The sequence below is a fragment of the Acanthamoeba castellanii genome (genome assembly GCF_000313135.1).
Source record: "Acanthamoeba castellanii str. Neff unplaced genomic scaffold scf7180000084660, whole genome shotgun sequence".
NCBI lineage: Eukaryota > Discosea > Longamoebia > Acanthamoebidae > Acanthamoeba > Acanthamoeba castellanii.
The window spans coordinates 169,221-183,286 of record NW_004457356.1 but is presented as its reverse complement, the minus strand read 5'-3'; the positions used below and the strand labels follow the sequence as shown (position 1 = coordinate 183,286).

At 58.7% G+C, this 14,066-nt stretch overlaps 3 protein-coding genes across 3 annotated transcripts in view; all 3 read left to right on the top strand.

Annotated features, from left to right (window-relative positions):
• Positions 1 to 54: 54 nt before the first annotated feature.
• On the top strand, positions 55 to 2,650 carry ACA1_107390 (transporter, major facilitator subfamily protein; the record flags this gene model as incomplete). Its single annotated transcript, XM_004336283.1, is given in 11 exon segments — positions 55 to 178; positions 285 to 388; positions 403 to 678; positions 742 to 820; positions 901 to 1,007; positions 1,074 to 1,236; positions 1,322 to 1,500; positions 1,634 to 1,760; positions 1,907 to 2,012; positions 2,089 to 2,182; positions 2,480 to 2,650. 11 exon segments carry the CDS (start codon positions 55 to 57, stop codon positions 2,648 to 2,650), a joined length of 1,530 nt encoding a protein of 509 aa, XP_004336331.1.
• Positions 2,651 to 2,919: 269 nt separating this feature from the next.
• On the top strand, positions 2,920 to 9,100 carry ACA1_107380 (RasGEF domain containing protein; the record flags this gene model as incomplete). Its single annotated transcript, XM_004336282.1, has 26 exons — positions 2,920 to 3,046; positions 3,265 to 3,298; positions 3,810 to 3,892; positions 3,967 to 4,038; positions 4,163 to 4,328; positions 4,457 to 4,622; positions 4,688 to 4,806; positions 4,926 to 5,016; positions 5,089 to 5,361; positions 5,475 to 5,583; positions 5,678 to 5,899; positions 6,004 to 6,113; positions 6,194 to 6,257; positions 6,350 to 6,454; positions 6,562 to 6,643; positions 6,755 to 6,950; positions 7,035 to 7,142; positions 7,217 to 7,459; positions 7,557 to 7,694; positions 7,770 to 7,862; positions 7,938 to 8,058; positions 8,153 to 8,205; positions 8,286 to 8,363; positions 8,388 to 8,501; positions 8,779 to 8,800; positions 8,910 to 9,100. The coding sequence occupies 26 exons, from the start codon at positions 2,920 to 2,922 to the stop codon at positions 9,098 to 9,100; spliced, it is 3,180 nt and encodes a 1,059-aa protein (XP_004336330.1).
• Positions 9,101 to 9,323: 223 nt separating this feature from the next.
• ACA1_107270 (ATPdependent metallopeptidase HflB subfamily protein) overlaps positions 9,324 to 14,066 on the top strand; it is a gene marked incomplete at both ends in the record, with an annotated part of 9,977 nt that continues 5,234 nt past the window's right edge. Inside the window, 19 exons of the mRNA XM_004336281.1 lie at positions 9,324 to 9,435; positions 9,860 to 9,922; positions 10,078 to 10,139; positions 10,199 to 10,400; positions 10,504 to 10,631; positions 10,793 to 10,849; positions 10,923 to 11,116; positions 11,178 to 11,274; positions 11,385 to 11,558; positions 11,670 to 11,807; positions 11,929 to 12,088; positions 12,196 to 12,423; positions 12,558 to 12,658; positions 12,759 to 12,884; positions 12,984 to 13,067; positions 13,195 to 13,314; positions 13,424 to 13,503; positions 13,645 to 13,750; positions 13,902 to 13,955. Of these exons, the coding sequence (XP_004336329.1) occupies positions 9,324 to 9,435; positions 9,860 to 9,922; positions 10,078 to 10,139; positions 10,199 to 10,400; positions 10,504 to 10,631; positions 10,793 to 10,849; positions 10,923 to 11,116; positions 11,178 to 11,274; positions 11,385 to 11,558; positions 11,670 to 11,807; positions 11,929 to 12,088; positions 12,196 to 12,423; positions 12,558 to 12,658; positions 12,759 to 12,884; positions 12,984 to 13,067; positions 13,195 to 13,314; positions 13,424 to 13,503; positions 13,645 to 13,750; positions 13,902 to 13,955 (2,286 nt within the window). The remainder of the gene's footprint in view (positions 9,436 to 9,859; positions 9,923 to 10,077; positions 10,140 to 10,198; positions 10,401 to 10,503; positions 10,632 to 10,792; positions 10,850 to 10,922; positions 11,117 to 11,177; positions 11,275 to 11,384; positions 11,559 to 11,669; positions 11,808 to 11,928; positions 12,089 to 12,195; positions 12,424 to 12,557; positions 12,659 to 12,758; positions 12,885 to 12,983; positions 13,068 to 13,194; positions 13,315 to 13,423; positions 13,504 to 13,644; positions 13,751 to 13,901; positions 13,956 to 14,066) is intronic.

Sequence of the window (14,066 nt, the reverse complement as noted above, 5' to 3'; positions counted from 1 at the left end):
GCTGAATATAATTTTTATTTCAATTTTCTTTATTTATTTATTGTGGCCGAGTAAATGGACGATCTCCCTGGTGGCCACGCAGAAGATGACGAGGGGCAGCTGCGGCAGAAGCCGCAAGTGGCGGTGCAGACCCCGTGGCCACACTCGCGCTTGCTGAGTCTGAGCGCGGTGCTCCTTGGTAGCCCCCCCCCCACTCTCTTCCTTCGTTCTATTTCTCTCCTTCTTTTAGTCAGCGCAGCGAAGGAGCGCGGACTTCTGATCTGGGGTGGTGGCCCACCCCACAGGACGAGCGACGCTGTGGTCTGGCGTGACGATGCAGCTGATGCCGCGACAAGTCATCACCATGGCCGGCGAGCGATACAAGGGCACCGCCCTCGGCTTCATCAACGTGCGTGTGCGCAGGCTGCACTAGTTACGTTGCGTGATGGGCGAGCCTCGCACGGCGTCACTGACCCGACCACCTATGGTTTGCCCGTGCAGACCGTGGCTGCGATTGGAGCGGGCGGAGTGCCGCCCGTGGTGGGCGCCGTAAGCGACAGGACGTGGCTGGACGCCGAGTTGCAGCGTCGGCGGTGGTGGTGGAGGTGGCTGCCGGCCGGCCGACGACGCCCCTGGACGGCGGTCGCGGCGGTGCTGGTGGCCGTGGCCCTTTTGTTCATGGGCCTCGCCGGCAACCCGGTACGCGACGCGTGTGCACATGCTCTTCTTGCAGCACTGCTGACGTGGCACCAATCCCAAAAGGGGGTCGGATGGGTCGTGGTGTACGGATTGGCCACCACATTCATGGCCTCGGCCGATGCCTTCTTCACTCCGGCATTGGGTACTTCTTCGCCGCACTCGTTCTCTCTGTCGGTGTGTGTCTTTACAACGGATTTGTTTGGGGGGGGGTTTGACCTGCAGCGCTCTTGCCCGATCTCGTGCCGGCGGCGCAGTACGGCGCAGCCTCCGCGTATGCCGGCCTCGCACAGATGGCGTACATTCCCCGCATTCCCGAGGGACGTGTAGCGGTCCGACTCACCTTTCTCTCAAGCGGCATTCTCGTGGGGGCGGGCATGCTGGGATTGCTGCTGGAGGTGGTGGGCATGTTCGGCTGCTACGTGATCCTGGCGGCGCTCGTGCTCGTCTTCAGCGCCATCACCGTCTTCTCGGTCAGCGAAGCCACGGCTCATCCGCAGAAGGCGGCGCACGTCCCGGCGCTCATTGACGCAGCGGATGACGACGACGTAGACCCCTTTGGTGCGCTCAATGCCCGACTCGCCTACGCGCCACCATCGGGCGATCGACTGATGTCCGGATCACACTGGTCACCAAACCACCACAGAGATGCGCGAAGAGGTGGTCTACGATGTGCAACCCGTCTGGCGTCGAGGGCGGGGCTGGCTGAAGGGCGCGTGCGCGGAGGGGTGGGCCAATCTCCACGCCTCGCTGCGTGACCGCAACTTCGCCTGCGTGTGGATCAATCGGTTTCTGTTCAACTGCGGCTTCCAGGTGATGATGTCGGTAAGATATACCTTTATCATCCATTCATCTGTTGGTCGACGAATCGCCAGCGCTTATCGATTCACTAATGATGTGCGGCGTGAACTACATACTATAGTTTCTGCAATACTTTTTCGATGACGTGGTGGCCAAGCCCTACAACCTCTTTGGCCTCTTCGAGCTTGACCAGCCCGAGCAGGCCACTTCGCTCTTCGTCATCGTCTCTACCGTCGGTTCTCTATTGAGCTCGGTGGTGAGCGGCATCTTGTCTGATCGAAGCGGTACTGCACACGCTTCTTTATTTCCGGCATTCACCGACTCACATCCTATCACCGGCTCACGCGCACGCGCACGTAACCACCGCACACGCACATGCGCACATAACGCCCAGGCCGGCGAGGTCGCCAAGTGTGGCTGTACGCATCAGGGCTGGGACTGACGGGCGTGGCGGTTGCGATGACGGGCACGACCGACTTCTCCGTGATGATGGGCCTTGCGCTTGTGTTTGGCATCTCCTACGGCACTTATATCAGGTGCGCCTCGCCTCCCTCTCGTCTTAAGGCTGGTCTCATAATCATGATCTCTGATCTCGTTCACCGCTGGGCACAGCGTCGCGTTTGCGCTGGTGAGCGATACGCTGCCCTCGTCCGCCCACCACGCCCGCGACATCGGCCTGTGGACCCTCTCCGAGAACCTTCCCGCTGTACTCGCCTTCTGTGTTCCTTGTGTCCTGTCGTTAACGCTCACGCGGCATCACACACACACACACACACACACACACACACACGATATACACACCACAAAACGCAACCCCCGCAGGCCATGGCGCCCCCGGCAGGCGGGCTTCTGTTGGACTGGCTCCAGCCATTGAGTGCCGATCGTACTTCCTTCCTCCTCCCCCTCCCTTGGTCTTTCTTCGCTGCAGCGCTCACCATCGTTTGCTTATTGATGGGGGCACTACAACAACAAAGGGGGCCTGTTCGCGCATCTGGGGTACAAGGCGGCGTTGGCCCTCTCCGCCGTTCTTCTCCTTCTGGCCGTCGTTGTGGCCGCCTTCATCGACTTTCCTTCGCCGGCTGTCGACCAGCCGCCCGAGGAGAGCGACCAGCGCCAGGTCGAAGTCGACCCTCTCACCACCGAGTCGTCGAGCGATGCTTCCAACGCAGCCTGACCACTGCTGTCGACGGATATTATGCGCTGGCCAAAAAAGGTATCCAACCGTTTCAACGAAGTCTGCTGTGGAGTTGTTGCCGGGCAAACTCACATCGGCCGCAACTCTCTCCATCTTCTTCATCCCTTCATCTTCATCTTCATCTTCGAATCCTTATTCGCCCCCCTTCCCCTTTCTGCTTCAGCAGCGCCTTCCTGGGCAGATCTTCTTACTGCGCCCCTCCCCCCCATTTCATCTACCACCATATCAACATCATCATCATCATCACGATGGACAAGAGCAAGGGCACGGGCCGGTTCGCCTTTACCAAGAAGCGGGATTCGGACGTCAATCTCTCCTCCTCCACGCTGCCACTCAGCACCACCACCACCAGCAGTAGTAGCAGCAGCAGCAGCAGTACCACCTGCAGCAGCGCGCTCACCTCCGCGCCCGCAGCGAGGGACAGCAGCAGCCCCTTCATTCCTCTTCACCGCAGCGCGCCCGGCTGCTCCCCCGCCGCCATCTTCAAAGCCGCCGTCGGGAACAACAGGCCCTCCCCCGCTTCCTTCTCCTCCTCCTCGACCACCACCTCGGCCTCGACCTTCTCTCCCCTCTCTTCGTCGTCGCTGACGGAGGCAGAGTTGGAGGCTGCCCTGAACACCAATCCCAGTACGCATGCCACTTCTTCTACGCACGCACGCACGCACACCACGCACACCACACGGCACACACACACACACACACACACACACACGGGCGTGGTGCTGATTGCCCTACTTGGATGGGGCGGAGAAGAGATCTGGCAGAGCATTCGCAGCCGCAAGTCTCCGACACCTACCAGGGGCAATTTGAACGGGAGAGGCTCAGATGATAGTTTCTCATCGTCAGGCTCCTACCTAGCCCGAGGAGGTACCACTCACAGTCCCATGGTCTCCTCTCTCGAGGCCTCAGGAGGTACCACGCACAGTCCCACCCCTCTCGCGGCCATTCCCATTTCTATATTCAATTAGTACTAATTCTATCTATCTTCTCTTCTCCGTACAGCAGACTCCAACGTGCGAGGACCCTCGTACGCACTCGCGCCCGGGTTGCTCATCTCAGCTTCGATTTACTGGGGTGTGTCGTGTGTCGTCTCTCTCTCTCTCTCTGTGTGTGTGTGTGTGTGTGTCGGGCGTGCCAGTGGGGCGGACGAGTCGTGGAAGCAGGCGTACATCTTTGCCGAAGCCGATTCAGAGAGCAACATCGTGTTCAGCGCCACCGAAGGTATCGCCTGGGCTCTACATAACTGACCCAGTTTGAGTCTGCACACACTGAGCCTCGGCGGTTGATGGCGACAGATGGACTGCCGCTCGTCAAGGGAGCGACGGTGCTGAAGCTCGTCGAACGGCTTACTTACCCCACGTACCCAGGTGCGCCGCAGCGCTGTGCCCACTACCACCTATATAAAATGATACTATGACCCTTTTTTTAATTTTTATATATCTAGAAAAATAGATATAGCGTTATTAAACAAAATGTGGTGTACATCGGCAGATCCGGAATTCGTGGCGTCGTTCCTGCTCACCTACCGGACGTTTGCTACGGCGCGAGAGGTCCTGCGGCTGCTCGCCGCCCGCTTCAACATCCCCACGCCCAGCGGTCTCACGGACAAAGCGCTCGCCGACCTCAAGCGCGACTACATCACCCCCGTGCGGCTACGGTACATCTCCTTCCCTTTTCGTTTTGATTCTCTCGCGTTCTCCTCTCGTGGCCATGATATCGTATAACTACCCCATTTCTTTATAATATTTATTATTTTTTCTTTATATAATAATGCGTATTTAATAGGGTGATGAACGTGCTGAAGACGTGGCTGGTGAGTCATTTCTACGATTTTGAGGGCGAGCAGATGGTCAAGGACGTGAAGGAGTTTTTTGAGGCGTCGGTCGTCAACGGCGGCGACCTGGTGATGGCCAAGGCCGGCGCACAGCTCCTGCGCATCCTCGAGAGACAGGTACGTACTTGCACAGCTGAGGTCACGGCGTTGGCGTGTTGCGTGTGGTCGCACTCACGACGAAGATGTCCGTCTCTGGTGGCGACCAGTGCGAGGGGAAGGAGGAGGTCAAGAAATCGCACATGTTCGACGAGCCGCCACCAACGCCCATCCTCGGGGACCTCCACACCAAGGACCACCTGGGGTACGGCGCGATTACCTCCGCTTCTTCCCTTTGCGACTCTCTCTTCTCTCTTTTTTTTCTCGAGACAGAGAGAGTTCTTGAAACTCACCGGTGGACGCACTACCCCTTTACTGCCACAGTAACGGAAACCTGGGCCTGTTGGATGTGCACCCCGATGAAATGGCGAGACAGATGACCCTCGTGGAATGTGCATTCTACATGCGCATCAAGGTACTGCGCCATCTCTTATCCTCCCCCCCGGGGGGGGGGCTACTGACTTTGCTGACGTTGCGCTCGCTGCAGTCGTGGGAGTGCCTCAACCAGGCGTGGACCAAGGAGGACAAGATCGAGCGGGCGCCGAACATCATGGCCATGACGGAGCGATTCAACAAGGTGAGCGCGTGGGTCGTCACGGAGCTCGTGACCGAGAAGGACGACACCACGCGGGTGGCGCGACTCCAGCGGCTAATCGAGGTGGCGCACGCGTGCTGCGCGCAAAACAATTTTCACGGTGGCATGGAGATCCTCTCCGGCCTGCTGACCGCCGCCGCCCATCGCCTCAAGCACACCTGGGCCGTGCTCTCCCCCAAGGCACCCCCCCCCAACCCCTCCTACGGCTGCATTGTCGGCATTCTTTGTTTTTACAACAAAATATTGGAGGCTGACTGTGGCTCATCACACCACGGCAGGTGCAAGGCCTGTTCGAGAGCATCAAGACCACGCTGTCGAGCGAGAAGAACTACCAGACCCTCCGGACCCACTTGCGCACCATGTCCGGGCCTTGCATTCCTTATCTCGGTACACACACACACGCCACCGCACACGCACACGCATAACCGCAACGCGCAAAGCATCCTGGGCCGACGACGTGTCATTGCGTCCGCACTTGCAGGGATGTTCCTGACCGATCTGACGTTCATCGAGGACGGCACACCCAACGAGCTCCCTGGCGGCCTGATCAATTTCGCGAAGCGGCGTAGCTTGGCCCAGGTGATCCGGGAGATCCAGCAGTTCCAGCAGTGCCCCTTCAATTTTGAGGCCGTGCCCGCCATCCAGAAGATCCTGGAGAACGCCAAGCCCCTCTCCACCGACGACGCCTACAAGCTCTCCCTCGGTACACACCCACATCCTCATAAACAATAATTTTAAGCTCAATCTCTCAGTTTTGTTTTTCTCTGATTCTGTCTCTTCTCTTTCTGTACGATGGGCGTGGTGTAGAGATTGCGCCGCGCGGGTCGCAGCCACTCTCGCAGAAGCAGATCAAGGAGATGCGCTCCCGCTACAAGAAGCTCATGCGCGAGGGCCGGGCCAGCGGTCCGCGTAGAGAGGTTAGCGCCCCCTCTTCTCAATTAGCGAACTCCGCCCCAGCCATGTCCTTACCTTTCTCTACGTGGGGGCTTTCTGACAGAGGAACGAGGCGGTGGCGGAAATTGAGCTCGACATTCCAGAAGGGTATCCCTTCGGCCAAAAAGGTTCCGACCAACCACAAATGATGGGAATTCTGTCCAGATCTCATATCATAACACGAATCTATACACACGCGCACATTTAATTGCGGGTCTAGATGATCCGAGTAACCTGGTCCTGGAGCAGCGAGAGGGCCGTGTTGTGGTCAAGTACGCCACCTTGGAGAAGCTGGTGGAGCGACTCACGCACGCCCGATACTCTGGTGCGCCACCATCCCTTTTTCTATGGCGTACAATTGGCGTTGGAACATTACTCTGAGATATATGTATACGGCCATCTTCCTCCCATGCAACATATCCTGCGACGCAGACACCACGCTGGTGAACATGTTCTTGTTGACCTATCGGTCGTTCGTCACGTCGCACGACCTCCTTACGCTCCTGATGGCGCGGTACGCAGCAGCACCAAAGAACAACTTCACCGTTCTTGCGATCTTCTGATCTCTGAGCTCTCTCCTCACGTGGTTGGTATGACGTACGTGCGGGGGGGGGGGTGAAATCAGATTTCGGGTGCCGCTGCCCAAGAACAAGAGCGACGAAGTCCTCTCGGCCTGGCGGAATCAGACGCAGCGACCCATCCACTGCCGGGTGTTCAACATGTGTAAGTCCTGGATCACTAAGTACCTCTACGACAGCGACGCCGTGCGCGACGAGGCCTTCATCAACCGATTCCTCGCATTCCTCGACGAGATGTCTGCGGTACACACGCGCGCTCATACTCCCATTTGCACAACCGTCTCATTTCCTCTGCTGATATAAATTTATCATATGGCCGCACGCCAGGTGGACGACGCCTATCTGCGAGGCGCGGCGGGTCCTCTCAAGGCCAAGCTGACGGCCAAGGCCACCCAGCTGAGCCTGCAGGCTCAGTACAGCCAATCGGACACGAGCGTACGAACCCTCACCACCAGCGGCCTGCCCACGTGTAGAGCACGTGATCCTTAAAGCATTTGATCACACATCAGATGTCGGAGCAGGCGCCTCAATCGCCGCAGTCGCAGTCGCAGCCTCAGGCGGCGAGTGCGCCCGGGAGCTCGATGATGTCCTTCAGCGTGGAGGAGCTGGCGTCGCAGATCTGTCTCCTGGACCAGGAGCTCTTCGTTCAAATTCCGACGTGGGAGTTCTGCGTGCAGGCGTGGAAGAAGAAGAAGGACCGGGGCGTGATGCCCTGCCTCAAAATCAGCGCCTTCAACGCCCGCCACGCCGCCGTACCTCCCTCCTCTTCACTCCCGTAATTTCTTGCTCCTTTTCTTTTTCTTTTGCTCTCTGGTTTGTTTTGTCCATGTCCTCCTGGACGCGTAGCAGCTGACGAATGCGACCACCACCGTGCCCCAGTTGTTGGCGTGGATTCAAAGCGAGATCGTGTCGGGGAAGACCACGCGAGAGCGCAGCGCCCGACTTGGCCACTGCCTCAAGATCATCGAGGCACGACAATTCCCCACCGTGTCAGGCTTGTGTTTGTTAACATTTGCAAGGGGCAGCCTTCACCTGACCTGCGTGCTTGCTTTTGCTGCGCAGAAATGCTACGTGCTGGGCGACCTCAACGCCGTGGCCACGATCGTGAGCGCGCTGCAGTTGCCCGCCATCTCCTCCATGACCGCGGTGTGGGCCGTACGTGGACACACCCCTGTGCCTATCAACAACCTACAACCAACAACCAACAATAATCATCGTTTTTCTCTCCAGGGCATGGCGCCCTACCCGGTCGAGGCGTTCGAGAGCATGAAGCACGTGGTGCAGTCGTGGTCCAACTTTGCCAGTTTTCAGGATAAGCTCGCCACCATGACGCCTACGCTGCCCTACCTATGTACGAACCATTATCAATGCCAACGGGAGTAGAGCCACACACTTTGTTGTGTCTCACTCTCTGTATGTCTCACAACTCCCGTACGTGCCTGCAGACACGTACACGTCGCAGCTCATCTGGCTCGAGATCCATTCGTCGGACAGCGTGGTACGATGGGCCGCGATCCTGCTCGACAATGGTTAAGGGTATGTGCTCACACTTTCACCCAAAAATTGAAAACAATGCAGGCCGGGCTGGTCAACTTTGAGAAGTGGCAAGCGATGGCCGAGATCGTGTTGGAGCTCCAGCGGATGCAGCACAGCCAGGTCGACATCGCGCCGCTCCCCCAGGTGCGACACTACCTCGAGAACTATCCGGTCCTCTCCGCCCAACGCATCGCCGAGCTCGCCCAGCAGGAACTCAGTGATGAGCCGCCCGGGACAGCAACAATTCCTGGAAGGTTCGTACCTCGCCGTGTGTCTCATGGATTCTCAGGCCTGGCCCCCGCAGCATAGAGCGTGCTCTCACGCGTTGTGTGATCCCCGCATACCGCATTGTAGTGGTGCTGGTGCTGGCACGTTGATGCGCAAACACTTAGCCGATACGCAGCCATATATCACCACTCCGTCACCGACCCTAGTGGTACTGTCCCTTCTGCGTTTGAAATTAAACTACCCTCCAATATTGATGTCGTTGTCGTTGTTGTCGTTGTTGCTCGGCCGTCTCTATCTCTCCACCAAGAAACGAGTGACCCACCCCGAGGGTACGTCACCACACCAGACGCATGGTACTTGGGTTGTGCTCAAGATATATAGATAGATAGAGAACTGACAGTCGCCCCTCACCCCCAAATGGTTGTGATCATGGCACAGTTCTGGCGAGCAACCCCGCGCTTCGAACGGCCCTGCGCGATGTTGTGCTGGGCGACCTTATGGCCACCTTGGAGCAGAAGAACGCGGAGATCGTGGCCCTCAAGGAGGAAGTGAGCCAGCTACGCGAAGCCCTCCAACGCATCACCACCACCGCCGCCACCACCACCACTACCACAGACGGCGATACATGAGCGTCCCTCGCCACGATGATTGCGTACATTCTTTTTTATCATATTTTAAACACATTTTTTAGAATCCTGTGTTACTTCTGTTGTTACGCAAGTGGTGAGAAAGGAATACAACTTAGCTCCCACTCTTGGTTCCTACTCACTAAAAAAAGGCACACGTCAGCAACCGCCACAAACAACACGAGCGGCTTACGTAACAGAAACAAAAAAACAGCCCGCAGGCAAGATGTTGAACGTGCGGCGAGATATGATGAGGATGGGAACCAGGGCTGCCCACGGGAGCGGTTATGCGATGCCCCGAACACTAAGTCTGCTGGGCAGAACTTCATACTCGCCCAGTGCTCTCTCCAGATTGCCTCGCCATCCTCTCCTCTCTTCAACCTCCACACAGGTGCAAGTCGTGCAGTGTCCTCAACAACAACAATATCGTAAATAAGCATAGCAATAATTCATCGCAATTATCCGCACACCACCGCTCGCTACATTAATCTGTCAGGTTGTATCTTTTCTTTTTCTTTTTCTTTTTTTTGCCATCGCAGACCACCCTGTACCCGCCCCGTGTGTTGGGCGTACGGCGAGGGCTCACTACGCCCGCGGGTGGTCCACCTCCGGGAGGCAACCTCCCCTACGGTTCGTGGTCCTCCGCTTCTGCCTCCACTTCTCCTCCTCCTCCTCTTCGCTTACCTCGAGGTGCCGTGGAGTGTGCCCGCTCACCTCGCTGGCTGACCTTTTCCCGTGACGTGGCTGGCATTGCGTCGGCAGGCTGGGAGCGATGGAGGAATGTCGCGCCCAACGGACAGCAGACCCCCAAGCAGAGCGCCAGCGGTGCGCGCTCCTCCCAACATGTTGTCTGCCGTTGTTGATCAATTCCTCTGTTGTGGTGGTGCTCACGCCTTGGTGGTGTGGTACAAGATTGTAACTAGACTTATTCGTGTATTTTTGTTTGTTTGTTTATTTATTTTTCTAGGAACTGGTGGCAGCGGCGCGGGTTCGCGACAGCAATCAGGCGGCGGCGGCGGCGGAGGTCCTGAGCGTAATGAAGGTGCGCACCACGACGTGGGCAAGGCGTACACACGTAGTGGAACGGCGCGCTGCTAGCAGCACCGCTACCACGTCTCGATGCCCAAAGGGGGTCAATTCCTGATGAACACGCGTGCGCCAGGTGGTGGCGGCGGCGGCAGCGGCAGCTGGGGTCCGTGGGCGAATCCTCGCGAGAAGGGAGACAAATCGGACAAGAGTGGCGGCGGTGGAGGTGGCGGTGGAGGTGGTGGCGCCAAGCCTCCATTGGAACCGTGGACGAACAGTACGACGTCCTCCTCTTCTCACTTCCCCTCTCCCCCTCCATCGAAGAACGGCCTCCGCGATCGACCGCTTATATGCTCCGTTTTTTTTTTTTTTTTTTGTAGGCTTGGCCCTGGCGGCCGTGGGGGTAATTGCTCTGCCCCTGTTACTCGCTGGCCTGGGAGCCCCCACCCCGACGGGCAGCGAGATCTCATTCCAGCAGCTCACCAACGAACTCCTGCCCGAGGACAAGGTGCGCACACCTGCCCCTCTCCCAATCCCATCAGACGAGAGCTCTCTTACAAATCGAACGGGCCATTTTGATTTCCCTCTTCCTGCTGCTGCTTGGGTTGAACTCACTTCGTGTGGGTGTGGGTGTGGGTGTGGGTGTGGGTGTGTTGCTCGAAACGGCAGATCGCAAAGCTGGAGGTCGTCAATGGAAACCGAGTGCGCGTCTATCTCAAGGATGACGTACGGCCCCACACCACCCAGAGGCGTCCATGTGTCTCGCTCACTCCATTTCCCTCCATTCCACGTGTGGCAGGCGACGCGCGACCCGAGGACCGGAGAGCTGCAGCATACGAAGGCGGCCTACACCATCACCATCGGGTCGGTGGAGACGTTCGAGAAGCAGCTCGAGGAAGTCCAGCGGCTGCTCGAAATCGACCCTCACCAGTTCATTCCCGTCACCTACACCACCCTGCCCGATTGGGGGTACATGTTTACCTACTTCGACGGGTAATCTTTTTACTTGCACCTGGTGGCTAGCTGACGTGGCGTGACCATCACTCGCTTTCAGGGGAATGCTGGCGAATTGGCTTCCGCCACTGCTGTTGGTCGGCTTCCTCGTGTGGATGACCCGCTCCTCGCTCAAGGCTGCTGGCGGACCGCTCAAGGTGTGCCTCATCATGCGCGCCTTCTCCTGCAGCTCTTCCCTGGATTGGCCTTTTGCTGATGCTTCATCGATGCGGACGGTTGGGGGGCATCGTGTGGTGTGACGTGACAGGGCATGTTCGACGCGGCGTCCAATCCCGCCAAGCTCTACAACAAGGAGACGGGCGTGAAGCTCAGCTTTTCCGACGTGGCCGGCCTGGAGGAGGCCAAGGAGGAGATCATGGAGTTCGTCTCCTTCCTCAAGTTCCCCGAACAGTACCGCGCCCTCGGCGCCAAGATTCCCAAGGTTAGCCCCCACCCACGCACGCACCCACGCACGCACGCACGCACCGTTTGTCTGTCGGTGCCGAGGAGACTTCTCGAACCACTCCTCACCTCCAACACTCGCGGCACACAGGGAGCACTCTTGGTGGGTCCGCCCGGCACGGGCAAGACCCTCCTGGCCAAGGCCACCGCTGGCGAGGCCTCCGTCCCCTTCTACTCCGTGTCGGGTTCGGACTTTATTGAGATGTACGTCGGCGTCGGTCCTGCCCGGGTACATATGTCCCTCGCCCCCCCCCTCCCCTCTAGCAACCATGACACACTGTGCCCGACGATCGGCCAACCAGTCGACATTCGAGCTCACTTATATATGCGTGGGTTCCGACATGTGTCAGGTGCGTGGCCTTTTCGAGGAGGCGCGCAAGAACGCCCCGTGCATCGTCTTCATCGACGAAATCGACGCCGTGGGACGCGCTCGTGGCAAGGGCAAGTTCAAGGGAGGCGGCAACGACGAGCGCGAGAACACCCTCAACCAGCTGCTCGTCGAGATGGACGGTGCGTGGGAGTGACACACGGCAGCCCCCCCCCAATTTCGTCTTCTACACGACATAAGGGCTGGGCTTTTTGAAGCTAACTCTCTCCGGATATGTGCACAATAACAGGATTCAACTCGCAAGCCGGAATCGTGGTGCTGGCCGGCACCAACAGACCCGACATTCTCGACCGCGCGCTGCTGCGGCCTGGCCGTTTCGATCGCCAGATTGCTTTGGATAAGCCCGACGTGAAGTCCCGCGAAGCCATCTTCCTGGTGCACCTCAGCAAGGTCTCCACTGAGAAGCCGGCCCCGGAGATCGCCCCGCGACTCGCGCAGCTCACCCCGGGTTTCTCAGGTTCGGCTGACCGTTTGCCTCGCCCCTCTTCTCGCCCGCCTCCACGAAGCGAGCGGAGCCGATGATGGAGGCAATCATTGCGCGCAGCGCCACACGGTACAGCTCATCACTCTGGCCCTCTCCCCCCCTTGCAGGAGCCGACATCGCCAACGTGTGTAACGAAGCCGCCCTCATCGCGGCCCGCCACAACAAGCTCGCAGTCGACGAACAGGACTTCGAAGCGGCCATCGACCGGGTACGGCTGCTTCACTCCCCACGGCAAATATCTAATCAGTTGCCTTTTCTTTTCAAAGCTGACATGCATTCCTGCATTCCAACCGTTGTGTCCCCCGCAGGTGATCGGAGGGCTGGAGAAGAAGAACAAGGTCCTCAACCCGGAGGAGAAGCGAACCGTCGCCTACCACGAGGCGGGCCACGCCGTGGCGGCCTGGTTCCTCCGGCACTGCGACCCCCTTCTCAAGGTGCGCTTCCGCCCCTGCTGCTGCGGCCTCATTTCTTTTTCTGCCCTCTCCCACCCATTCCTTCCCCGCTCACCGTGACTGTCTCGCGGCGGCCGGCAGGTCTCGATCGTGCCTCGCGGCCAAGCGGCGCTGGGCTATGCGCAGTACTTGCCCAAGGACACCTACCTGGTGACCCAGGAGGAGGTACCGCCCCGTCATTGCCCCCTCCCCTCATACCATTCCTCGCGAAACCAGGTACTAATGCGCCACTACGGTACGCCGTCCACGCTTCGGCACACACACACACCACACACACACGACACACACACAGTTGTTCGATCGAATGTGTATGGCTCTGGGCGGCCGCATCGCAGAGCAGCTGGAGTTCCAAAAGATGTCGACCGGCGCGTCGGACGATCTGGACAAGGTCACCCGCATGGCCTACTCCCAGGTACGCCGTCCTTTCTACCGCTTTCCCCCCCCCTCCGAGTCTCTTGGGTGTACCTCCGAGGTACCGTGTTCAGTAGTGAACTGAGGGTTTGAGTGTGCACGCACACCAGGTGATCGGCTACGGCATGAACGAGCGCGTGGGACCCATCGCCTTTAACCCCAATGAAGAGAGCTCCGGCCGCCCCTACAGGTACGGAGGAGCACTGCTTTCTCGCGAGAACTTCCCTCGCCTCCTCCCTCGCCCCCAACAAACGAACCACCTGTACCTGGTGCCCCGGTGCTGGATGAGGATGACCGCGCTCACCACATCGACGCACACCCACCCACACAGCGAGAACTTGGCCGAGATCGTCGACGAGGAGGTGCGGGAGATGGTCAAGAAGGCCTACGCCACCACTCGCGCCCTCCTGCAGGACAAGTACGAGGGCCTCAAGCAGGTGCGGCAGCCTCTCTCTCTCACACACACACTCACTCTCTCCTCCTCTTCTTCTTCTTCTTGCCGCGGAATTCCATCGCATCATCGCTCACTCATTGGTACAATCCCATCTATGATTTGGGATATGTGGGGTCTGTTGTCTGTGTCCATAGGTGGCCGAGCTGCTGCTGCAGAAGGAGAAGATCCGGGGCGAGGACCTCGAAGCGGTGTTGGGTCCGCGGCCCTTCAAGGACACGGCGCTCGAGGACATCAGGCACCTGCTCCCCGCCGGCTACGACGAGATGGAGAAGGCGCGCGAAAAGCTCTTCCACGACGAA